Source organism: Tenrec ecaudatus, chromosome 8 (assembly GCF_050624435.1).
Source record: "Tenrec ecaudatus isolate mTenEca1 chromosome 8, mTenEca1.hap1, whole genome shotgun sequence".
NCBI classification, from domain to species: domain Eukaryota; kingdom Metazoa; phylum Chordata; class Mammalia; order Afrosoricida; family Tenrecidae; genus Tenrec; species Tenrec ecaudatus.
This window is the reverse complement of record NC_134537.1, coordinates 39,625,524-39,650,520: the sequence shown is the minus strand read 5'-3', so window position 1 is coordinate 39,650,520 and position 24,997 is coordinate 39,625,524. Positions and strand designations below refer to the sequence as shown.

At 39.6% G+C, this 24,997-nt stretch overlaps 1 protein-coding gene and 1 non-coding gene across 4 annotated transcripts in view; both read left to right on the top strand.

Moving 5' to 3' along the window:
- Positions 1-24,997, top strand: part of SENP5 (SUMO specific peptidase 5) — a 54,548-nt gene that overhangs the window by 17,841 nt on the left and 11,710 nt on the right. For 2 of the 3 annotated variants that reach the window (XM_075556247.1, XM_075556248.1), the window contains 4 exons: positions 6,569-6,674; positions 6,815-6,953; positions 9,186-9,233; positions 12,060-12,137. In XM_075556247.1, coding sequence (XP_075412362.1) covers positions 6,569-6,674; positions 6,815-6,953; positions 9,186-9,233; positions 12,060-12,137 — 371 coding nt within the window. The remainder of the gene's footprint in view (positions 1-6,568; positions 6,675-6,814; positions 6,954-9,185; positions 9,234-12,059; positions 12,138-24,997) is intronic. The other variant, XM_075556249.1, reaches the window with a different exon arrangement.
- Positions 14,149-14,296, top strand: LOC142455803 (small nucleolar RNA SNORA57). Its single transcript, XR_012785929.1, has one exon. It is a non-coding gene; the product is annotated as a small nucleolar RNA SNORA57 (small nucleolar RNA).

Genomic DNA, 24,997 nt, shown 5'->3' with positions numbered 1-24,997 from the left:
GTTTGTGGGAAAATTCCATTATCTTTTAATTCGATTTTGCCATACACCTTTTGAAATTGTTTCAGACTTGGATGAAACTTACTTATAAAACTTCGTAATTTCATTAAATGAAACCCATGGCCATTGAGTCAATCCCAACTCATAGTGACCTTCTAGGACAGAGTACAACGGCTCATTTGAGTTGCTATAAATCTTCACAGGAGCAGAAAGCGCCCTATAAAAAGTTATTCCCTTGAAAACTAAGTTGAATACTTTCTAATGACAGTAGTGCGTTAATTTCACTAGGCCCTTTGGCTAAGCCAGTAGTGAGTTAAAGGGGGAAAAAACCACGCTAATAAAATGGAATTGTGTTTATGTAAGACAACTATGAAATATTTGAGAGGTCTAGAAGTTACAAGCTTCATCTGGTAATTGTGAGAGGAAAGAATAGAAGAAAATGGATGAAGTAACATTTTTTAGAATGAAGAAAGGAGTCTTCAAATTGGAAAGACTGATTAATTTTTTTAATCAGGTTTAAAACATACAGCATAGGCACAAACACTAAATTTTGCGAAGTAAGATTATAGGACATTAAGAATAAAGAGAAACAATTGGAATAGTTGTTTTAGAAGGAAAATAAATAGATTCCATGTCACAGAATATTTCATGTGGTTGAAAAATTTAACCAATTAGAAACATGTATATGTGAATATGTAAACAGTTGCATTATTCCCAATAGACAAAAGGTAGAAACCTAAGTGTCCATCAACTGATGAATAAAAGAAATGTAAATCCGTACACTGGAATATTATTTGGTCATAAAAAGGCAACAATGTGGCTGAACTTTGAAAATGTGCTAACAAGCCAAATACAATAGGTCATATATTGTATGCTTTTACCCTTGTGGGTTATGCATCGGGCTGCTAACTGGAAAGTTGGCAGTTCAAAACCACCAGTTACTCCTCAGGAGAAAGAGGAGGGGCAGTTCTACTCTGCTCTGTAGGGTTGCCATGAGGCAGAATTGACTCCAGGCTAGTGAGTCTGGCTTTTGGCTTTGGTTCCGAATAGGCATGTCCATAGAGACAAAGGGGATTAGTAGTTGCCAAGGCGAGAAGGGTGACTGGTTCATTTTGAGATGATGAAAACGTTCTGGAATCAGAAGGCCATGATGGTTGCATAAGTCTGAGTTACACTAAAAACCGCTGCCAGGGTGAATTTTGTGGTACGTGAATCATATCTCAATTGTGCTGTTACAAAAATTCAGAAGACCATTTTAATAATTTGATACTGGTAAGCCATTTTAAAGCATAAGCCCACTGCCATTGAGTCAGTTCCAACTGATAGCAACTTTATAGGGTTTCTGAGACTAAATCTCTTCTGGGAACAGTCTCGTTTTCCTGCAGAGTGGCTAGTAGGTTTGAACTGGCTGTCTATTGCCTGACCTATGGTGCCACCATGCTGCTTTTTAAGCTTCAAAGCACTTAAATGTGATTACATCATTAAAATATTACATCTAGCAAAAGTCACAGATGAAAATTTAGAAGTTTGGGGTATGTGTAACATTTGACCAAGAAATTTTTTAAAATTTTATTTTTCCTGTTTTTTTTTAAAGATAATTTTATTGCGGGCTCTTACAACTTTTATAACAATCCATATATCAGTTGTATCAAGCATATTTGTACATATGTTGCCATCATTATTTTCTCGATACTTTCTATTTGAGTCCTTGGTATCAGATCCTCTTTTTCCCCTCCCTCCCCCTTGTGATCCCTTGATAAATTATAAATTATTATTCATACCTTATACTGACCGCTGTCTCACATGGTTTCTGTTGTTCGTCCTCCTGGGCTGGGAGTGTGGGGAGTGGTATGTGATCATTGTAATTGGTTCCCCCTTCCTTCCTCTCCCCACTTTCCAGGTACCCTCTTGGTATTGCTGCTCCCATACCTGTTCCTGGATTCTGTGTGTCGATAGCTCTTATCTCTTTATCTGTACCAGTGTACATGCTCCAGTCTAGCCAGAACTTAAACGCAGGACTTGGGTCACAATGGGGGTGGGGCTGGTGAGGGGTCATGATATGGGGGGGTCATGATAGCCTCAAGGAAGCAGAGAAATATTGCATATTTCATCGGTGCTAAACTGCCCTTGTTGACTCATCCTTTCCTTGTGATCCTTCTGTGAGGGGATGTCCCATTGTCTACAGATGGGCTTTGGGTCTCTGCTCCCATCCCCCTCATTCTCAACAATGTTTTATTTGCTTGTTTGTTTTGGGTCTTCTGATGCCTGTTACCTGATCCCCTTGATAACTTTTGATTGCACAGGCTGGTGTGCTTCTTCCATGTTGGCTAGTTGCTTCTCTGTTAGATGGCCACTTGTTAAACTTCAAGCCTTTAAGACCCCAGATGCCATATCTTTTGATAGCCGGGCACCATCAACTTTCTTCACCACGTTTGCTTATGTACCCATTTTGTCTTCAGTGCTTGCTGGGAAGGTGAGCATCTCAGAATGCCGGATTGTTAGGACAAAGTGTTCTTGCATTGAGGCAGTGCATGAGCACAGAGGCCCAAAATCCATCCACTACCTGCCATGTAAATATATGTACATATGCCATATAAATATATGTACATACACCAATACCTCAATTTTTTAATGAATTAGTATATTTACATGTGTACACACCTATGTTTATATCTCTATCCATAGCTTTGTTTCCTAGACTTTTCCTGTTTCCTTTTACTTTCTTCCTGGCCACCATCATGCTCACCCTTCTTCTGCCTCTTAGTAATTCTTCTCAGCTAGATTGCTTTTGCTCCAAACCACCAGGATCTCTATGCTCTTCTTGTTGATTTTAATTCCCTAGTTGTTCCCCTGTCTATGGAATTGTTTGCTCACCACTCCCTTCTCCTATCTCTTCCCCTTTTATGTCCCTCTGGAACAGTTGGTCCAGTTGCTTTTTTCTTGACCAGGAAATTTTACTTGGTCCGGTGTTTGTATGGAAATGACAAAGATTTAACAAGGATTTTGGTTATATTAGCTAAAAATGAAAAATTTCAGTGGTCCTTATTAGAGGACTGGCTAAAAATATTGGAGTCCCTAGTAGCATAGTGGATTATGCAGTGAGTTGCTAACTGCAAGGTTAGCAGTTTGAACCCACTAGTCAAATGATAGGAGAAAAATGAGGCTTTCTGCTCCTGTAAAGATTCACAGCCTCAGAAACCCAGTGGGGCAGTTCTACTTTGACTTAAAAGGTTGCTGTGAGGTGGGATCAGCATGGTGGTTGGTTTGGTTTTGATTTCCTTTTGGAGTACTTAAATTATGGCATACCCATTTAATGCTTGATTAGATTGTTTGTAATTATTTAGGCAAAAAAAAAAGTGGCATACTGAATGAAAAAAAAAATACCCAGAAATTTTCAAGAAGAGTGAGTATAGTGTGCCATTCACATGTTCAAGAAATATATATTCATAGGAGCATAAAACCTAAATAGGATGTTCCTTGAAGTTTCAGGTATGGAATCAGGGAGAGTGCTACTTAATAAAATGTTTATTGTCATGTATTAGGGGGAAAAAACAAGAGCTTCTATTTAAAAGACTGCTCTTGTTTTAAGTTTATAAAAATATTTTTTCAAATATGTTTTTTTTCCTTCCAAACTTAGCCCTTTGAGAAAAAGTAGAAGTGGATCCCTACCACATTCATTCACATCAGATTTCTAGCTAGGACTAAAAAGGTTTAGCCAGTAGTTTTCATACTATTTATTGAGTAATTCATTTTTTTCTCCAGGGATCTGTGCTTGGGCATCTTTCTAAGGAAGAACCTGGGCTTCTCTAGTTGTAGTCACTATTCGGGTTTAATTGCTATCATGAGGGTTATAATTTGGCAGGATCAGGCCCTCCTCTCCCTGTACTTTTCTGCCCCAATCACTCCTCTCTTTTAATCCTTTTCGGAAATTTCTAGGAATTTCTTATATTTTGGCACCAAGATGAATTTTAGATTTGCCATATAATTAAAAAAAAGTGGGTTTACTCATGTGCAGCATTTGTGTGTTGGTTACACACTCACTGCTCATGGCACACATTGGGATCCAAGGGTAGAGGGGGATACAGGATTTACAAATGTTGACCAATTGGTCTCATCGTTGGTTTGGTTTGGTTTCTTTTAAAGAGCATAGTGCCCACAGATTGTATTTTCTTTCTTTTTTTTTTTTTTAACATTTTATTAGGGGCTCATACAACTCATCACAATCCATGCATATACATACATCAATTGTATAAAGCACATCTGTACATTTTTTGCCCTAATCCTTTTCTTTTTTTACATTTTATTAGGGGCTCATACAACTCATCACAATCTACACATACACATACATCAATTGTATAAAGCACATCCGTACATTCTTTTCCCTAATCACTCACAAAGCATTTGCTCTCCACTATGCTCTTTAAAACACAGATTATATTTTCAGTTTAATGACTCTGGGAGTAGTTTTAGTTCACAATCTACAGGGCATGTCAGGGATCCACCAGTGTTTTTACTGGTTTTTAAGTCTGACTTAAAAAATAGAGTTTTCTACATTTTTTCCCCATTCTACCCAGGACCATCTATTGTGTCATAAGTCAAAACAATTAGTAGTGGTAGTCAGGTACCACCTAGTTCTACGGACTCAGGATAGATGAAACTGTGGTTCATGTGAGTTCTTAGTCTATAGAGGAGTTTCTTCTTTGAGTCTGATTTCCTTCTTCCTGGCTTACTCTAGTACAGACCAAAAAAGAATTTTTTTTTTAACTTTTTATTGTGAATTGGGTAAAGGTTTACAGAGCAGATCAGTTTAACATTCAACAGTTTATACAAATTTGTTTCGTAACACTGATTTTATTTTATGTATTTTCGATCATTTTATTGGGGGTTCATACAACTCATCACAATCCATACATACATCAATTGTGTAAAGCAAATTTGTACATTCGTTACCCTCATCTCAAAACATTTGCTCTCCATTTAAGCTCCACTTGTAAGCTTTAAGACCCCAGAAACTACTGCCCATACAGATAACACCAGTTGACATAGTTGTCCCATGAAACTCTGATCCTAAGCCTTCAAACCCAGTATTCCAGTATTAGAGTGTTTACTTATTTCTAGGAGGTTATGACTGGCCCCTTAAGTGTATTATTATACATATATGTATACACAGACATTTACATATGTACACATATTTACAAATGCACTGCTATATGCACACTTAGCTTTGTAACCATGTATTTTTATTGTTACAACTGTTGCCAAATTATATATGCTATAATATTTACAGTAAGTTCCTTTAGTTTATTTTTATTGCTATCATTTACCTTGGTTAAGTTGTACACACTTAATCTACATTCTGTATTGCCTTTCCTATCATCCAAAATAACAAGTTTCTACTGTTCCAGAGCAGTGGTTCTCAACCTTACTAATGCCGCGACCCTTTAACACAGTTCCTCATGTTGTGGTGAACCCCCAACCGTAAAATTATTTTTGTTGCTACTTCATAACTGTAATTTTGCTACTGTTAGGAATCCGGTGACCCCTGTGAAAGGGTTTTTGACCTCCAAAGGGGTTGCAACCCACAGGCTGAGAACTGCTGCTCTAGAAAGTAACTCCCTTTCCTGAATGGTGATTTTTAAAATAGAGTTCAATTATGAAAAGGATACATGTATTTTAACTAGGTTACTAAGCCACTTATTTTAACTTTGTGATTTGGATGAAAATTTAGAGAGTAAATCAGCTTTCCATTCAACAATTCACACACATTTTCTTTCATTGCCTTTATTACAATCCTCACAGTTTAATACCACATTCTCCACTTTCTCCCTGTGTTTTCTGTTTTCATTCAGTCTTTCTGCCCTCTGGGCTTTGTCCCTGGGAAAGTGCTACTTATGGTCTCCTTGATTGTTCTAAGGAGGATGTACCTCCCTGGTGTTATTGTTTACCTTATAAGCCAGCCTGAGAATTGATCCTTTTGGATGAGTTCAATTCTTGGGGGTTCTCAGACCAGTAAACCTATTTTTAAACATTTTTCTTCTACTCTGCTGGACCACAACCAAAATGGTTGATAGTGGTAGCTAGGCACCATCGAGTTCTGATCTCAGAGTAGTGGATGTTGAGGTGCATGGCCCATTAGCTTTTGAACTAATTGTTTCCATGCCTCTTTGACATTCTTTACCTTTCTTTGCAGCAGACAGAGACTGAATAGTTGCATGATGAACCTTTTAGATTTGCTCCTCAGGAGATAAGCATTTTCTCCAACTTAAGCTGTTTGTAGCTATACATTCCCTCGCTAATGATGTCAGTAGCTTAAAAGTACAATGTGAAGTGGTGCTTCATAACATTTCTCTCTAGATTGGAATGGTGAAGGCCTAATTAATTTGATTTTTCTGTAGAAGACATAACTGAAAATATTTCTTCATAGTATAATACTGTAATATAGGTTAAATGTGCATTGTTATACATATTGACCAAATGTTGGGAGAATAACTGCTGAAAAATACACAGCTTAAATAAATAAATAAATAAATGTTTTTCCATCTTAATTTTTCTTTCTTAATTTATTTTTAAGGATTCCTAGATGAAATTATGAAGAAGTATGGCAGTTTGGTCCCACTCAGTGAAAAAGATGTTCTTGGGCGACTAAAAGATGTCTTTAATGAAGATTTTTCTAATAGGTTTGTCATGACAAGTTTAAATATCTGAAAATAAGATTGTTGGCATATATGATTTTTCTCTTGGTAAAACAAGTCACTGAGCAATAATTTGAGTAGAACTTAGATTTTTTCATCATTTCTTCTAATTTTTTTTCTTTCAGAAAACCATTTATTAATAGGGAGATAACAAACTATCGAGCCAGACATCAAAAGTGCAACTTTCGAATATTCTACAACAAGCACATGCTAGACATGGATGATTTGGTGACCCTGGATGGTCAGAATTGGCTGAATGACCAGGTGAGTACGTTGTAGGTTCTGAGGAGTTTGTGAGATACAGCCCCTACAATCGAACAGGTCCAAGGGGCGGTTGTGTAATTGAGGGATAAAATTAAAGAGATATCAGACAATATAGAGCATGCAAGCGCTCACCTCTGGCCATGATCTCAGCAGCCAGATGCGCGTAGAGAGCAAATTCCTTTCCAGTCAAGGCTTATATACACTCGGGGTGTGCAGACCCCCCTAATTCCAGGTAAGCATGTGCATAACAGGAAGGGGCTGTACCATAGGCATAGGTGCAACAGGCGGGGATGAGCTCGGGGTGCACGAGTGCAGTCATTGACCATGTGTTAGCAAGCTGCACCTTCAGTTTGGCATGTCATATGGGGGACAACCTGGGGAATAGCCTTTCTGTTTCCCTCAGAAGTTGAATCTCAGAAATACATTCTGGAAAAGTTAGAGAATGTTAAGATGATGTAATAAACTCAGGGTTGGTTTCATAGTTATCTTTCAGAATAAACTAGCCCACGGCTATCCAGTCATTCTGATTTACAGCAACCCTACAGGACAGTGGTTCTCAACCTTCCTCATGCTGTGACCCTTTAATACAGTTTCTCATGTGGTGGTGACCCCCAACCATAAAATTATTTTCATTGCTACTTCATCACTGTCATTTTGCTACTGTTATGAATCGGGTGCCCCCTGTGAAAGGGTCGTCCGACCCCCAGGTTGAGAACCACTGCTCTAGGACAACGTAGAAGTGCTCTCTCCGTTTTCTGAAACTGTAAGTCTTTGCGGAAGCAGACTGCCTTATCTTCTTCCCAGGGAGTGGTTGGTGGGCTTTGTCACTGACTTTTTTGGTTATTGCACCAACAGAGCACCTGTTTAGAATGGATTCTTTATGGATTTAAATTCTTTTCCAGCCCTGGGATCCAAAGAGTTTGATTTTGGTTAATGATATCAAAACATTTATTGGTGTCAGCGAAGTCTACACAGAAGGAGCACACTGTCTATATGACTCACATATTAATAAACTCCGTGATCAGAGGAGGGGATTGTATTTAGAGCTTAAATTCTGAGCACTTGATTTGCAGAAGGCTACTTATAACAGAGAAAACAAAAACCCCATGTGGATTAAGCGCCCTCCTAACCCTTGATCAGAGCTGTGAAAAACCTTGCCCCCAGACAGAGTACTTTGGAAAGTGGATTACTCTCCACTTTCTACCCTATCTTCTACCCCCAGGAGTTTACCTTAAGGACTTACCTGAGTGTGTGCTCTCTTTTTTTAAACTTTTATTGTTTTAAGCTTAATTTATGCCTGAGGCTTGAGTTTTTGCTTCTTCAGTTTCTTCTGGGAGATATTTTTCTTCCGTGCAACCTCCTCTTGGAATAATATTTGTCAACGTGGCAGGGGGAACTTGTGTGGATTGATCGACCGTGAGCTCTGTAGGTCCGGCAGCGCATCTTGGGGGCTTTGTTCACCTGGATGTGCTCAAGGATCAGAGACGCCACATCTAAACCCTTAAGTTCAGCACTAGTTGCTGCAGTTGTAAGCACTTGTAACAAAGATGCAGCACAATTTTGGGGCCAATTTTGGTGCATACCTGCCAACGCCACCATAGTAACGTCAGAAGGGCACATACTGCTTCTGCAGAGTGACATCTTTCAAGTATTTGGTGGCGTTCCGGATATGCATGCTTTTGATGGCCTGGGCAGTTTAACGGGTGTTCTTGAAGTGGACCTGGAGATTCGACCCTCTTGATTTTCAGGATTTTGTAGGGTTTTCTGGGTCAGGTGAGTAGCAAACCATTTTTGCAGGTCACTTCAGGCAGCTACCGTTAGGGGCCCTGAGTGTGTCCTTGATGGAGATCACCTCAGTAGAGGTCCTTGAGTCAAGCCTTGACTGCCTCTGGCAACCCCATGGACCAGTATTATAAGTTGCTCTGTTTTACATAATGTCCCAATCATGGCTACTTGTGGAGTTCCATCGGTAACTAGGATGCATTGATCTACTGCCAACCATGTTTTTGTGACAGTTTTCTCTGACCTCCCATGTCTTTTTTAAAGCTATGTATCTCAGCAAACTCTTGGACCACCATTATGACCTTGGGTTCATGGTCTCCCTCATTCAGATATGTTTAAATTAAAATAATAAAGCAAAAAACCTACAAACCAAATAGATATTATGTATTCTGATAGGCATATTCTCAATTGTATAGGGTTACTTAGTGGTTTTATGTTGACTTTTTACAGGTTATTAATATGTATGGTGAACTGATAATGGATGCAGTCCCAGACAAAGTAAGTGAAAAATTGCTCTTCAGAAAGTCCTTGCCTAAAAAAAAAAAAAGTTCTTGCCTATTAAAAGATGAAATTAAAAATAACCTTTATGCATTTATTTGATATGCCTCATACTTTTTGAAAAGGGTTAGATTTCATATCGAGTATGTGCTAGCATTGGGCATAAGCCCTGTTCTTCCAAATCATGTCTGTGGAAAAAAGGCACAGGGCACAGCACCAGTGTGTTCTTGCTTTTGTTTCAGGTTGGATATTGTTTTGATGCTTTGAGGAGCTCATCCCCACTTTTTAAAATGGAGATGTTTACAAAAAGGACTATTTAAACTTTTAAATTCAACTTAAAGTCTTTAAAAATCTAGTAAGAAAATATTTATTGCTACTTTTTCTTAATTTTTGATACTTGGGTCAAATACACACCAAACTCTCTTAAGCTTTGAATTCTCTTAAGGGTTTGGTTACATATTAAATGATCTTTTAGGATATACAGTATATTAACTTTTCTTTCAAAGTTCTCAAATACCTGACCGGTGTCCTTTGATTTCAGCACACTGAATCTTCCTAAATACTCCATAACTAATAAATTAATCCTCTTCACATGGTGAGTCTCACTATGTTTATGAGCGTAGATAGTATATAACTTTCTACTTAAAAATCACAAATGTTTTGCATTTTAAGTGGGAATGATGATGCTTGTATCAGATTCTCAAAGCTGTCATATTATAATAAAAGTGCAAATGTAAATACATATAGGATATTTTAAATACAAAAATACTCATTCCAAGGGTTTATTTACCATTGTATCAAATTCTAAACCTTCACGGGGTTAAGTGGACACTCCTGAACTATAATGCTGAAGTTCTCAAAGTTCTCCACACCAGGCTCAGACTAGCAGCATATGGATCACAGGGGAACTTATTAGAAATGCTTATTTCCAGACCCCACCTAAATCTACCGAATCAGAAAGTTGAGGTGGGACTCAGCTCTTTTTATTTTTTTCTAACAAGCCCTCCAGATGATTCTGATTCACACAGTTTGAGAATTACTAGTTGTTTTTGTCTCAGACTCACTCTATAGTTTCTGTATCGTGTTTTACCTCTAGGTTTTATAATTCTTAGCAAGAACTGAAAGACAATATTCATGCTGAAAGAGTTTATGATGGAAGTTAACAGGTGTAATGCAGGTGATAAATTCTTAGGATACAGCTGTTCAGTCGGGACATGTTACATAGTTCTTTTAGGACTGCTAATAAATGCCCAAAGGGCATGCCACACCACTCTAAGACGCCCTGGGTCATTGAACCAAACTCCCCAATTAAGTGCCCAGAGGCACCCTGCTCCACTGAAGCTCAACCCCAAAGGCACTTTCTTAACTCCACATCTGTGGGTCAGCAAGTCCAGTGCTCCAATGAAATGCCCAGAGGCAACCCGCTGTACAAGCCAGCCTGCTGCCCTGAGGTGCTCAGCTTTACTTGCTTTGAGCTGGAAAGTCCACAACTCTGTCTCATGCTCTGAGTCCTGGTTCTGCAGCTTATCTGAGGTTACAGCTGTCTTTTGGATCCCAGAGGTCTCGAGGACACACACTACTGCTAGCTCTTACTGGTAGTGAGAGTCCCCCTTCCTGCATCTCAGAGGGCTCATTTTGTACCCAGCAGGATAGCAATCACAGTGAATCCTGTTAACAGTTACTCACAGGTAAAGCCTATCAGTGTCTTTCCCCACCCATGCAGGAAAAAGTTGGTGGATGGGAGTTGCAGAGATGTTGTCTAGAAGAGTCATATTAAATAATTCATTCCCCTGCAGTGATTTAGAGACAACTGCTACAAGATTAATCAAGCTGCATGGTTCTCACACCAGTGCATCTTAGAATCATCTGGAAGGTTGATAAACCAGGTTGGTGAGCTCCACTCCTGCGTTTGATTGTGGTGGTTTTGTGCAGAGTTGACTCACTCATTGTGACTCTGTAAGACAGAGTCGAGGTGCCTCATATGGTTTCCTTGGATACAGACTTCATAGAGCCAGACCACCACATCTTTCTCCGGAGAAGCTACTGGTGGGTTCGAACCACCAGCCTTTCAGTTAGTAGCCCAGTACTTGCTTACTTTGCCACCTGGGCCCCCTCCGTCTGGGTTAGAGCCAGGGAATTTTTGTTTCTAACAAGTTCCCAACTATTGCTGATATTGCTAATCTATTAACTCTACTTTGAAAACTATATAGTACTAAGGGAATAGTTTTAACATCTCACGTGAGTCTAAGTTACCGAGTGAGCACTGTAAGACCACAATATGTTTATCATCTCAGGTGAGCTGATTCTCCTTATAAGCCAGAAATTTGAAGCCAGGATACAGGACCTGAGGCTCCATATGGCCATGCTAATTTTTGGTGCTAGAAATGATCATGCTAAGCCTGTTTTATAGTTCTGACAACAGGACTCTCCAAATCTTCGTCCTCCAGATGGGGTTAGTTGTGCAATCCATATTTCTTGAGGTCAAGGTAATCATCACCTATTCTTTCACTGCCTCTTTCCACCTCTGTCACTCTGGTTTGGAAAGATTTCTGAGGTTGATTCTCTACTTGATTGAATTCACATAATCTACTGCCAACTTTGCTTTCTGATTCTGACTACCACACTCTAAGTTCATTCTAATGAAAATTAGGAACAATCTTCTGAGAACTGTTTTCTATATTTTGTTTTTTTGTTTTGAAGAAGAAACTCTTCCTCCTCCTCTTGTTTATTATACTTAAAAGTATTCTTAAATTTCCACTCTCTTTTGAAATTTAGTCTGAACACAGCTTAATATTATTTGGTTGTTTGTATTTGTGTCTGTTCTAGGTTCATTTCTTCAACAGCTTTTTTCATAGACAGCTGGTAACCAAAGGATATAATGGAGTAAAAAGATGGACTAAGAAGGTATTCTCTTTTTCTTAAACATTTTTAAGGTATTTGAAGTGCAGATGATAAACCACTTTGAGCAGAAGGATAGGAACTTTAATGCCAATATAATGATATTTAGAAGCAGATTCTCTGCCCCCGCCTATTTATACTGGAAAAAATGTGTTTAAACATCTCTCTCTGATCAGTGGGTGGCTGCAAACACATTCTCTTAGTATTACTTTAAAAAAAATGTTTTATTGGCCTATTATTCACATTTCATACCATTCAGTGACTTACACACATCAAGAAGAGATGTACAGTCATGATCATCACAGTCAATTTTAGAACATTGTTTTTATTCTTGTATGCACCATTATCAGTTCGCCTTCTATGAAACGCTGAACAAGTAAATCTAGAGAAACAGTTCCTGGATTAATGGTACCTTGAGGGTATGGCAGAGGAGTGTAGGTGGAAGGTGAACCGATAATGGTGCATACAAGAATAAAAGCAATGTTCTAAAATTGACTGTGATGATCATGACTGTACATCTCTTCTTGATGTGTGTAAGTCACTGAATGGTATGAAATGTGAATAATAGGCCAATAAAACATTATATTGGCATTAAAGTGGCTGCTTTTGCCTACAAGGTCAGAGACCATATGGTATGCAAATTCTGAACTACTTGCTCTCAGGCCATATTGCTAACCTCTGTACTAACCCGTGGAGCAAAAGACCTTTGAGATACAAGACTTTATATTGGCCTTGGCTCTGCTTAGAATCTGCCTGAAGCGAAGGAGTGGTCAAAATGTTTGCAAAATATACCTTTTGGGGGAGTGGGGGTAGTTAGTTGCTGTCAAGTTGAAGCCCAGCTCATGGTGGCCCTGTTCACATTGCAACCAAATGCTGCCTCATCAGTTGTGGATCAGACCATCTGTAGGGTTTTTATTGACTAATTTGGAAGTAGATCACCAAACTTTTCTTCCTCCCTTTGGGGTAAAAAGCTTTTCATTGATTTTGTGATCAATTTCTTTCTTTTGTGATTAGTTTCTTGAAGAATATAGGAATTGCAGCAGATTATTATTACCTCATCTTCAAATTCCCATCAAGATCTAAAACCTGAAACAGGTTTTTAAAATAACCATTAGATTTTTGGGGAACACGAGAGTCCTAGATATAACTGTTCTCTTTAAAAGTTGCACAGACAGACAAATTCAGCATGGGTAATTTTCAGAGGTAGTGTTCTCCAAAGTGAAGGAAAAAATGATAAATTATAAAGGAATCGTGTCTGGGAAATACTAGTAGAAGGCATAAATCAAAAGTGCTGTATATTGGTGAAAATGATGTTTTATGATTGATTTGGCTCGGAAGTAACTGACTAGAGGGGGCGGAAAATGAAAAATAGAGTTCAGGGTCGAGAGAACTACCAGAATTGTCTGGCCTTTCAGTCTTTCCTCGTGTGTGTTGGGGTTGTGTTGTTTGGTGTTTCTGCAACGTTATGCCTTCTTAAAGGATTGAGTCATATCATTACAAAACGACCGTCTTTGTCTCAGTAACAGTTTTTGCTTTGAAGTGTATCTTGTCTCATATTAACACAGCCCAGAGTCATGAAAATGTACTTTTGTCTTCTAAGAGTTTATCATTTTAGCTCTTGTTCTTAAATCTACATTCTATTTAGAGTTTGTTATTGTACATGACACGATGTATCTGATGAAACTTTATTCTCTTGATGTACATACCCAGTTGTTCCAGAATTATTTGTTGAAAAAAATTGGCTTTTCCCACTGAATTATCTTGGTAACTTTTCCCAAATCCGTTTTTCCTAAATGTAAGGAAGGGTTTGAGTTTCATTTTTACATTAATAGGTTATATATACATTAATATGCCTGCCATGTTATAATTAATTATATATATTTGTTTTATTACTGAAAATAAACCCATCATTTGAGTCTTTTTGTCTATTATTTACATATTATCTATTTTCCCCGTTCTTTTAGTCTTTTTTTGTTTCCTATATTTATATTTATAAATAGATAAGAAAATATCCCACCCTCCTTTTCTTGGCGGGGGCGGGTGTGCAGTCCCGGTTCCCGTTATGTACGGAGGCAGAGGGAGCGGACTCCGGTCCCCTCGGCGTCATGTCTTCGGTGCCGGTGGCTGCCCATCCACTGGTTCTATCCTCAAGCGCTGGGACAAGGAAAAAAAAAAAAGAAAGAAAGAAAATATCCCATAAATATCATATAGAATAATATATTATAAATATATAGAAATATAAATACAAATATATACTATTCTGTATGATTTTTATAGGATCATATTTTCTTATCTATTGTGCCCAGACTCTGGAGAAGCTAGTCCATTTACATTTAATATTACTGATAAGATAGGATTTACAGCTGACAGATGTCTGAAATCCTTTTTGTTTCTCAATTCTTCTGTTGCTGACTTTTGTGTTAAGTAGGTCTTTTTTTTTCACTGTTCCATTTTAATTCCTTTGCATTTCTCTTTATATATATGAGTTATTTCTTGTTGCCTGGGAGATTGCCATTAACATCTTAATATGTACCGAGCTATATTTCAGATTTATAGCAGCGGGTGCAGCAATGGGCTCAAACACTGGAACTATTGTGTCTGTTGTACATGGATTGCTAAGGGTTGGAACCAAGTCGATAGCACCTAATAACAACAAACAACAATTTCAGCAGTTTATCAACACATGGTTCCGGATAGGCATTTCTGTGCACCTCTTCCCCCCACGCCCTGCCCCACTTGCATTTTTCAACCGCAAAATTTGTATTTGGTTTCTTTTTGCACTTTCCTTTTATTGGTAGTCTCGGTTTGATAATATATTATTCTTATACTTTTATTTAGCCCATTAGATGTAATCTCTTAACTTTTAAAACATACTTACTTAAAAAAATACTTAATACAGATGTGCTTTATGCAATTGATGTATGTATATGTATGGACTGCGATAAGAGTTGTATGAGTCCCTAATAAATTGTTAAAAAAAAAATACTTAAACCAAGCTCACTCCCATCAAGTGGATTCTGACTCACGATGGCTTTGTGTAGTGTTTCTGAGACTAAATCTTTATAGGAGCAGACATCTTCATCTTCATCCCAGAGCAGCAGGTGGGTGTGAACTGCCCACCTGTGGTGGGTGCCTTTAGAAGCCTAACCCACAGTGCTTCTTCAGGGGATGTTCCTTCTTTTATTTGTATAGACCACACTTTCTTGTTTCTCTTCAGTGATCTTAGTACTTTTGTTAAAAGTGGTCATTTTCAATAATACATTGTGGTAACTCAGGAAATCAGATGTTCTTTCGTGGGTTTTGTTGCTGCTTATTGTGCTGATTGTTCTGTGACTTTTCTAAGCTAATTCTGTGGAGTTTTTATTTTTTGTTATGTCTAATCACTAAGTCTGTACTCTGTTAGCTTAGTGGTCAGTGATTTCTTTAAATTCTTGGAACCAATAAATGTCTGTCTTTGCTGTATGTGTGCGTGTATGTCTGTGTCTCAGCCTTTGCTGTGTTTGTGTACATGGCTTAATCTTTGCTGTACGTGTGTGTGTCTGTGCCTGTCTTTGCTGTGTGTATGTGTGGGCATGTGCGCAACACTTGGGCACTTCACATCTGTCCCTCCTGCTTGCACAGAGCTTTAAAGTCAGCTTCAAGGTGAGACCTTCTCAGGTTTCTCTTGAGCGTGCACATAGCTGTGCTGTCCTGGGCATGCGCATGGTCTCTCAGGGTGCTTCGTGTCCCTGTAGACGTCTCAACTTTTCCATTAAGCCTTTTGGTTTATGTAATGTTTACCCTTAGTGTTAACTGTACCCTCAGTCAGCCTTGACTTGGCCAGCACATGTTTTCAGCCTTGCCCTCTGGATTGAGGCTTTTCATATTGGGCTTAAAAAGGAGAGCTCCAACTATCCTTTCCTTCTGGTGGTGGGAATTTGGGCTGTTAATTTTTCTTTCTTTTTTTTTTCTTCCCAACCCCGGGCTGTTAATTTTTCAAAGTGACCAGAGAGCTGGGGAGAGGACAGTCGTGTGTTAGAATGTTCTTAGCGAGCGAGGTTCCACTGGGCTTTATGAACAGATGCTACTTTGGCTAATTTCCAGAGTTCTCGTGGGGGGGAGGGGGTGGAGAAACTTGATTCTGACCATTTTTGTATGCTTTTTCCTTGCTTTGCTGGAAGGGCAAGTTTTAGAGATTCTTATTCTTCCCTTTTTGCGGATGTCACTCAAAGCAAAGACATTAAAAGAGGGGTTAAATGGAAGAAGCCACCACAGAAGATCAGAAAACTAGACCAGAAGAATGAAATAGTAGTAACTGATCATGCCTAAAACAGAATCAGTAGCAGAATACAGATTTGAGGATGTCTTCATAAAGGAGAATGACTCCTGTGTTAGAGGTATAAAAATGAAAAACACCGAAAGGTAAAAACAGAACAATTGGAACAGAAAAGATGCTCAAACATATAAGATGTTCTAGAACAGAAACAATCGTTTTTTAAAATAAGACTTACTGTATATACTCGAATATAAGCCGACCCCAGTATAAGCCGAGGCACCTAATTATTACCTGGGAAACATGAAACACTGATTGACTCGAGTATAAGTCTAGGGTGGGAAATTCAGGATGTGAATTAACACAGAGACCAGAGGGGAGAGACGGAGCGCAGCCACAGACACATCCTTACCAGTTCAGCTGCCAGCATAAGTGAATCACTACGGGTGCTTCTGCGAATTGGAGCCGTCCACGTCATAGGACGGCTCTATTGGTTAGATGTGAGTAAACAAACATTCAAAGCCCTGCAGTGTCAGCTGGGCTTTGAATGAACAGCGGAGGAACGGCAATCACCCGCGAGATGTTACACCTCACTGGGATACCACTGACCCATGTATAAGCTGAACTCCAGTTTTTCAGAATATTTTTTGTGCTGAAAAACTCGGCTTATACACAAGTATACACGGTACTTTGTCCCAGGGTAGAGGTGGGGGTGGATTTTAAAGTCCAAGATACACTCTCTTAACATTTTTTTTTCTCTAACATTTTTTTTCCAGTTGTGGCATTTTCTTTTCAAATCAATTTATTGGGGACTCATTCAGCTCTTGTCACAATACATACATAATCCATTGTGTCAAGCACATTTGTACATTTATTGCTCTCATCATTTTCAAAACATTTTCTTTCTACTTGATCCCTTGGTATGAGCTCCTCATTTCCTCCCCTCCCTCTTTAAAATATCCTACGTTTATGAATCTAGACATTGAACATCACTATCTCTAATTATCACTCAAGAAGAATGACATCCCACCATAATGTGCCTCCTAATGGGAGAATATATACTGTATGCACTCGTGTATAAGCTGAGTTTTCCAGCACATTTTAAATGCAGTTTCTGAGGTAAAATTAGGTGCCTCGGCTGATATTCAGGTCGGCTAATACTCGGTAATCTCCCATATGAATACTCTGGCCAGAAAAATGGGTTTGAATCTCAACGGGTATAAAGATCCAGCTACCAAGGATGATGGCAGCAATACTACAGGGACATAGTAGACAAAGTCCAGACTGTTGAAAACGCCACAGGATTAGTGTTGTAAAAGGAACCTTTGGAGAGTAGGATTCTGAACCACTTCCCAACAGTTCATAGAATAGCATAGAATCTCTTGCATGTGGCATTTTGATTGGAATAGGAAACAGGCGGCCAGGTCCCACTAACAGATGGCAGCCGACTGCCATCTTTCATTGGAGTGCTGCTGCCAGTTTTCTTGTTGCTCGTTACTCTCTGTCAGTTCCAGTTCGTAGTGACGGTGCGCAGCAGAAGGAAACACTGCCTGGTCCTGTGCCGTCCTCACCATCATTCTCGTGGTAGCCCGTGGTTGCAGCCACTGCGTCTGTTCACCTCATTGGGGGTTGTCTTTTCACTGATCCTCTACTTTGCCAAGTTCCTTTTCCAGGGACTGGTTCCTCCTGATACTGTGTCCGAAGTACCTGAGACTAAGTCTTGTCATCCTGGCTTTTAAGGAACCTGGCTGTACCTTTTCCAAGAAAAGATGTTGGTCTTTGGGCAGTCTGTGGTACTTTTACTGTTCTTCACCAACACCAGAATTCAGAGGCATGAGTTATCTGGTTTTCCTTTCTTTTTGTCGTGCTTTCACATACTGCATATACTTGAGTGTAAGCCAACCCGAATATCAGTCGAGGCATCTAATTTTCCACAAAAACGGCATAAAAATGTGCTCAGAAACTCGGCTTATACCCGAGTATAGACAGTACATGTGAGGTGGTTGGCAAACACTGTGGCTGGGTAAGGTGTATCTCAGTTCTCAAAGTGACATCATCCTTGCCTTTCAACACTTTAAAGAGCAGATTTGCCGATGCAATACAACCTTCGATTTCTTGACTTTGGTTAATCTAAGCTAAATGAAATTCTTATTAACTTTAATCTTTTCTCTATTACGGTGTTGCTTATTGGCCAAGTTGTGAGGATTTTAATTTTCTTTTTTTAAAGGATTTAACGTTTTCTTAACGTTGAGTTGTAATCTATACAGAAGGCTGCAATTTTTTTGTGAGTGGTTTATTTTATATATTTATATTAAATACTTTCATTGGGCGCCCTTACATCTCTTATCACAATCCATATATTCATCCAGCGTGTCAACCACATTGCACATGTGCTGCCATCATCATTTTTAAAGCATTCTCTTCCCACTTGAGCCACTGATATCAGCTCTCCATTTATTTCCCCGCCCTTCCCTGCCTGCCCTCCCTCACGAACCCTTGATAAGTTATAGATTATTATTTTCATATCTTACATTGTCCTCTGTCGCCCCTCACCCACTATTCTGTTATTTGTCCCTGAGAGGGGGTTGTAGATTGATCCTTGTGATTGATTTCCCCTTTCTCCCCCCACACCCACCTAATCCTCCTGCTATTTCTACTAATTGTTGGCCCTGAGGGGTTTATCTATCCTGGATTCCCTGTTTGGCTCTTGTCTGTAGCATTGTGCATGCTGTGGTCTAATTAATTTATAAGGTAAAATTGAGGTCATGATAGTGGGAGAAGGAAGCACCAAAGAACTAGAGGAAAGTTGTGTGTTTCCTCAGTGCTATACTGCACCCTCACTGGCTCATTTCTTCACTGTGACTCTACTGTAGGGGGATGTCTAATTGTCTACAAAATGGACATTGGTTCTCACTCCATGCTACCCCCCACTCACCTTGGGTATGATTTTGTTCTGGGTCTTAGATGCCTGGTACCTGATCCCATCAACACCTCATGATCACCCAGGTTGGTGTGCTTCTTCCATGTGGGCTTTGTTGCTTCTCAGATGGCCACTTGTTTATCTTCAACCCTTTAAGACCCCAGACACTATATCTTTCAATAGCCGGGCACCATCAGCTTTCTTCACCACATTTACTCATGCACCCATTTTGTCTTCAGTGATTGTGGCAGGTAGGTGAGCATCACAGAATGCCAGATTGTTAGAAAAAAGTGTTTTTGCGTTGAGGGAGTGCCCAATGTCCATCTGTAACCTTAATTGTTAACATAGATATGAGTACATAGTTCAATTCCCCTTTTGTTTTTTTATATATATATATATATATATATTTATTTATTTATTTATTTACATATGTACATGCCTGTATTTAGATCTCTATAAATGTCCTTTGCCTCCTGGTTCTTTCCTCTATTTCCTTTTACTTTCCTCTTGTCCCACCATCATGTTCGGCCTTCATTCGGATTTAGTAATTCCGCACTGCTACATTACCCTTGAGTAAGCCACACTAGGCATCCTACACCCTTCTCTCTATTGATTTTAGTTCACTTGTTGTTCCCTTGTCCCTGAGCTGCTCTCCGCCCCCCTTCCTTTCTCCCACCTCCCCTTCTCCTGTATCTCCTCAGAACCATGGATCCCATTCTTTTCATCTCCAAATTATTTATCCCATCTATCTTATCTAGATAGACATGCAGATATATTAATAAGCGCAAAACCCCGGCAAAGCCAAGAAGTCCAATAAAACAATAACAACAGCAACAACAAAAACAACAAAAAGAAAGCCACTGACCAAAATGGAAAGGCCTATAAATAGTTCAAGGTCTGCTTGTTGGCCTTTAGGAGTGTTTCCAAGTCAAGTGTGATTGGGTGCCACACATTTTCTCCACAGTCTATTTTTGGTATTCCCCAGGGATTTCATCACTTTGCTCCACTGCTGCTCTGTTGCATGCCCTTTGTGTTTTGCCCTAGCATGATGAGGTCAGATTGTGCCCAATTCCCGCACTGTGTCTCTAGTATTGCTCACCATAGCGCTATGGTTTAGTGAGGGACGTTGACTCGTGGTGGGGCTGGCCCTATGGTCCTCTCTCTGTTGTCTGCACTGAGCAAGAATATCATCCTTGGGGCTTGGTGGCCAGGATGTCCTCCCTTCCCTCTCCCTCCCTTTTTGTTTCTCCCATGTTCCCCTTTCCCCAAGCTGTAGCCTCGGTGCTGTCCTCTGAAGTGCATTCTTCTGAAGGAGGGTAGTGAGGGCGTCCACATACTTGGGATTGAGGCTGACCCTGCAGATCTCTCTGTTGGTTCCCTGGTACATGCTGGTATGTTGTATTCACCTCTTGGCGCAGCCGGTTGAAGCTTGGTCTTTCTTTCCCTCTCCTGTGGAGGTATAAACAATACTCTCCCCTCGGGTGGGTTAGTGGAGGCTGCAATTTTTGTGCTTCATCAGTAAGTGCTTTGGGTTCTCATTTTTAGCAAGCAAGGTCATATCACCTGCACATCTCCAGTTGGTAATGAGTCTTTCTCCGGTCCCGATGCTGCATTCTTCTTCATATATCCCAGTTTCTAAAGTCAGCAGATTGAAAAACAAAAGTTTCATCACTGTTCCTACAACTCTTCATTCCTTAGTCCCCACGCCCAGCCATACTGGCAACTGTGCAGTACTCTAACACAGCCATCCAAGCCTTTGTAGTTCCTGACCTGTCAAGAATGGTTTTCCACATGCTCTTATGTAAGACTCACGCCTGCCTTTCATAAGGCCTCTGTTCAAACGCTGTCTTCTCAGGCTCGGGATTGCCCTCCGCATTGTCCTCTCCAGCATTCTCCCTTTGTCATATGCTTGGTACTTGTTACGGCATGACTTGTTGTATAAATTTACTCATTCTTTCTTCAGAAACATACTGTCAAGGACTTTGTTTTGTGTAGTTGTACCAGAACTATATTTATTAAATGATTAAAGGTTATGAACATAAGAACTAAAAATAGACTGTAATACTTCCATGCTACTAATGTTGTTCTGAATCCAGTGCAATGTCCAGAAAAGTCAAGTATTAGAAAAATGATCTTTTCCCCTTCCCCTTGTTCCTATTTTGTGGCCCTTGCAAAATTTTTATATTTGTGATCCCAGCGGAGTGAGTCGCATGCATACTCCTCAGTGTCCCATAGTAATTTAATATACATCTATATAGCAGTTGTTACATTGTGATCATTCATCTAGACCCCCAATGGGATTTGAGCAGCTTAAGGTTGTGACTCTTTTATAATGGTTTTTATTTATATATGCATACGCACATGTATATGCATATATAAAATTAAACATTTCCAATTCAGTATTTGTTGTATCTACAATTCAGTGACATTGGGTTCCCTCCTTGTATTGCGCACCCATCACTCTACCTCTGTTACCAGAAACCCAATGCCTTCCTGAGCAGTGATCCCCCGTGCCCTGGTCCTGCCACCCTAGTCACCACTCATAAACTTGGTTTCTGTACTTTGCCAGGCATGTTCTTCTGTAACTGTCTTGTTTATTCAGCTTAATATTTTCAAGATTCACCCATGCTACAGCATGAGCTGAACTTCACTTCTCTTATGTGGATTCTGTATTTGCTCATTCATTCACTTATTCCTTAATATTTATTATAACTTAAAATTCCTATTCAGGGTGCTTTCATAGTCATTTGCAGGGGCAATAAAAATTAGAAGAAATTTTTAAAAAGGGAGGGAGGCTTCATTTTCCCTGTTAACAAAAGCGAAGAAACGTCCCTCCCCATGCATTACCACATACCCACCCCCTTTTTTGCCCGAGAATTTACTTCTCAAAACTTGTAAGCCTTTTTCTGTGACTCTGAAATATTTGTAAACATTTTAAAGGTCTCACTTAGTCTCTTGCTAATTTCATAACCCAGGAATGTTTCCTCAAAGACTTGGGAACTATCTCTTTGGCATACATTCAGTTTAGGAAGACAGCAGTCCTACTTCTCAGTTTCTGGGAGGATGTACTAGACGCCTAACATCAGCTAGTGCTTGGCACTAAGTTGCAAGCCTACTTTTTCCAGTCAAAAATATGAGAAAATTCCCCCTCTTTGGATAAAGGCAGTTAGCCGACACAGGTGGCTCTGTAAATTGCCAGGATATTTAGGATGAACTAGATATTATATAGGACAAGGAAGCGGCTTTCTAGTCCTGTGAAGAGTGTAAGCAGTCTCAGAACCCCCCAGGGCAGTTCTACCCTGTCTTGTCCTACAGGGTGACTGTGAGTTAGAATTGAGTCCATAGCAGTGAACTGGTGATTTATAAAGGAGCCTGAATGGCTTTGTTGGTTAATGGCTGATAACTGAAAGGTTGGCAATTTAAACCCACCAGCTGTTCTGAGAAAGTTGAAACTTTCTGCTTCTGTCAACATGTACAGCTTCAAAAACTCTGTATCCAGCCACCCATGAGTCAGCATGGACGCGTAGGTTTATTTCTTATGTTAAGAGCTCAGGTGAGGAAGTGGGTGAGCCATAAAGATCAGTTGTTCAAAACGACCAGCCATTCTGAGGGTGAGAGATTTATGTCTCCAAGACCCTGTGTATAGGCTTCTTTGAATCAGAAACCGTTCATGGCAGTGAGTTTGGGGTTGGAGTTTCATTATGACAAGCGATGCTGTGCGTCCCTTACTTGAGTGGCTTCAGTGATCATATGAAATGAGTTACATCTGCTTAGCTGTGTAGAATTCCTTTGTTTTTGCAACTCTTTAGTGCGTGTGCTCTCATGTAATTCTAATTTGATCATCAGTTTACTTGGTGACAAGTTTGTCTTAGTTGGCAAGAAACATCAGAGTGTGCCTTCCCAACAGTGGGGAAGCATCTGAACCGCCTGACAGGCGTGCTCTGCGCTCTGGTTTCAACACTCCTACCTCAAGCACACATTCTATTTAGTGAAATGTGTTTGGCAGTTTTGTGCTTTTTCGGTCGGCAGTATTGCTATGGAAAGTGGTTTCCACGTGGTGTAGCGTTCGAGGGCTGCCTGGTGTTCCTTGTTAACCAACCTGCGCTCCAGCGTGAGTTCTAGTGCTAGTGCTATTGGAGCGACAACTCTGTATTAATGTCTTTAAAGAGAACACACACATATGAGAGTGATGGATTGATTGTTGACAACTGAAGTCTCCAGAATCCAGCCCTGTATTTTTTCCTTAGAGGACTTACTCTATTTTTGCTACTTCAGTGTTCATAGCACCTGTTGAACAAATACTGTGAATAATTAGAATTGACTGTATGAAAATGGCTAAGATAAAGTCTTACTGGCTTATCAATATGCTAGTTAGTAGCCACATGTGGCTTTTTAATTTTAGATGAATTAAAGTAGAATAAAAGTATCTGTTTTTTCAACTACACTAGCTGCATTTCAAGTGCTGAAGTAGCCAGTGACTCCCTTCTTGGACAGCACAGATCAGAACATTAAAAGTCCTATTGGACAGGGCTGGCCTGAGAGGTAGAGAAGCATGTAATAAAATAATGACAAGCGAAGGTCTGGACTAATAAAGCAAATATAAAATGCTCAGTGGTGAGCCCTAATGATAGAGCACTCATTGGGGTGTTGGCAGTGATAGAGTTGGGAGTGAGAATCTGGGCGGTTTCTCATCTGATTCAACTCTGCTTGTCTGTGTGCTATTCAAGCCTCCTGTGACATCCTCGCACAATTTTACCAACGTCAGTCGCCCGTTGAGGTAAAGGGAAATGGTACATTTCACAGGTCTTTCTCTCTGGTGCCAGGCACTGCTTGATGAGTAGAGAGTAGAAAGATGAAGACCTCTCAGATCCTGCCTTTCTTGCAATGTGATAGGGTAGGCCACAGGCAAACACACATAACAGAGTTGTATAAATATCTTAAGTATTTAATATTTCTTAAATGGCTATAAACAATTTTTAAAAGATGTTATATTCTAAACAATATACATTCTATATAGTCTTTATAAACATACTCTATATTTATTTTTGTTTTACATGCTTAGAATACATAATACATATAAATAATATAAATTCAGTTGATATCTATACATTGACTTTATATCCAGCCACTTTGCCGAACTCTTTAATTGGAGTTTTTTTTTGTACACTGTATAGGATTTTCATAGACAGTCATGTCTGAAAGTAGTGAGACTTTTATTTTTTCCATTTCAATATGTGTGCCATGTTTTCTTGCCTTTTTGCACTCTCTAGGACTTGCAGCTTGATGTTGGGTGTCAGGGTAACCAGCCCCTAACAAATAATCACAGGTATATTTCACGGGTCTTTTTCTCTGGTGCCAGGCACTGCTTGATGAGTAGAGAGTAGAAAGATGAAGACCTCTCAGGCGCAATTGTACAGCTGTAATATATAAAGATGATAGTAAAGTTACAGAGAATAAGAAAGATAGGAGAGAGAATAAAATGAAGGAGTCAGACACATTTCATGGTAGCACGCTCACCTCAGCCCGCTTGGTGGTCCACGTGGGATGCAGATGGTGGGAAGGGCAGGAGAGAGTGGTTTATTTCTAACAAAGGCTTATATCTCTGGGGGCATGCAAGCCACCTGATTACAGGTAAAGACATCCATCACAGGAAGGGGTTGTACTATAGGTAATACAGTAATGGGAGGGGGACGA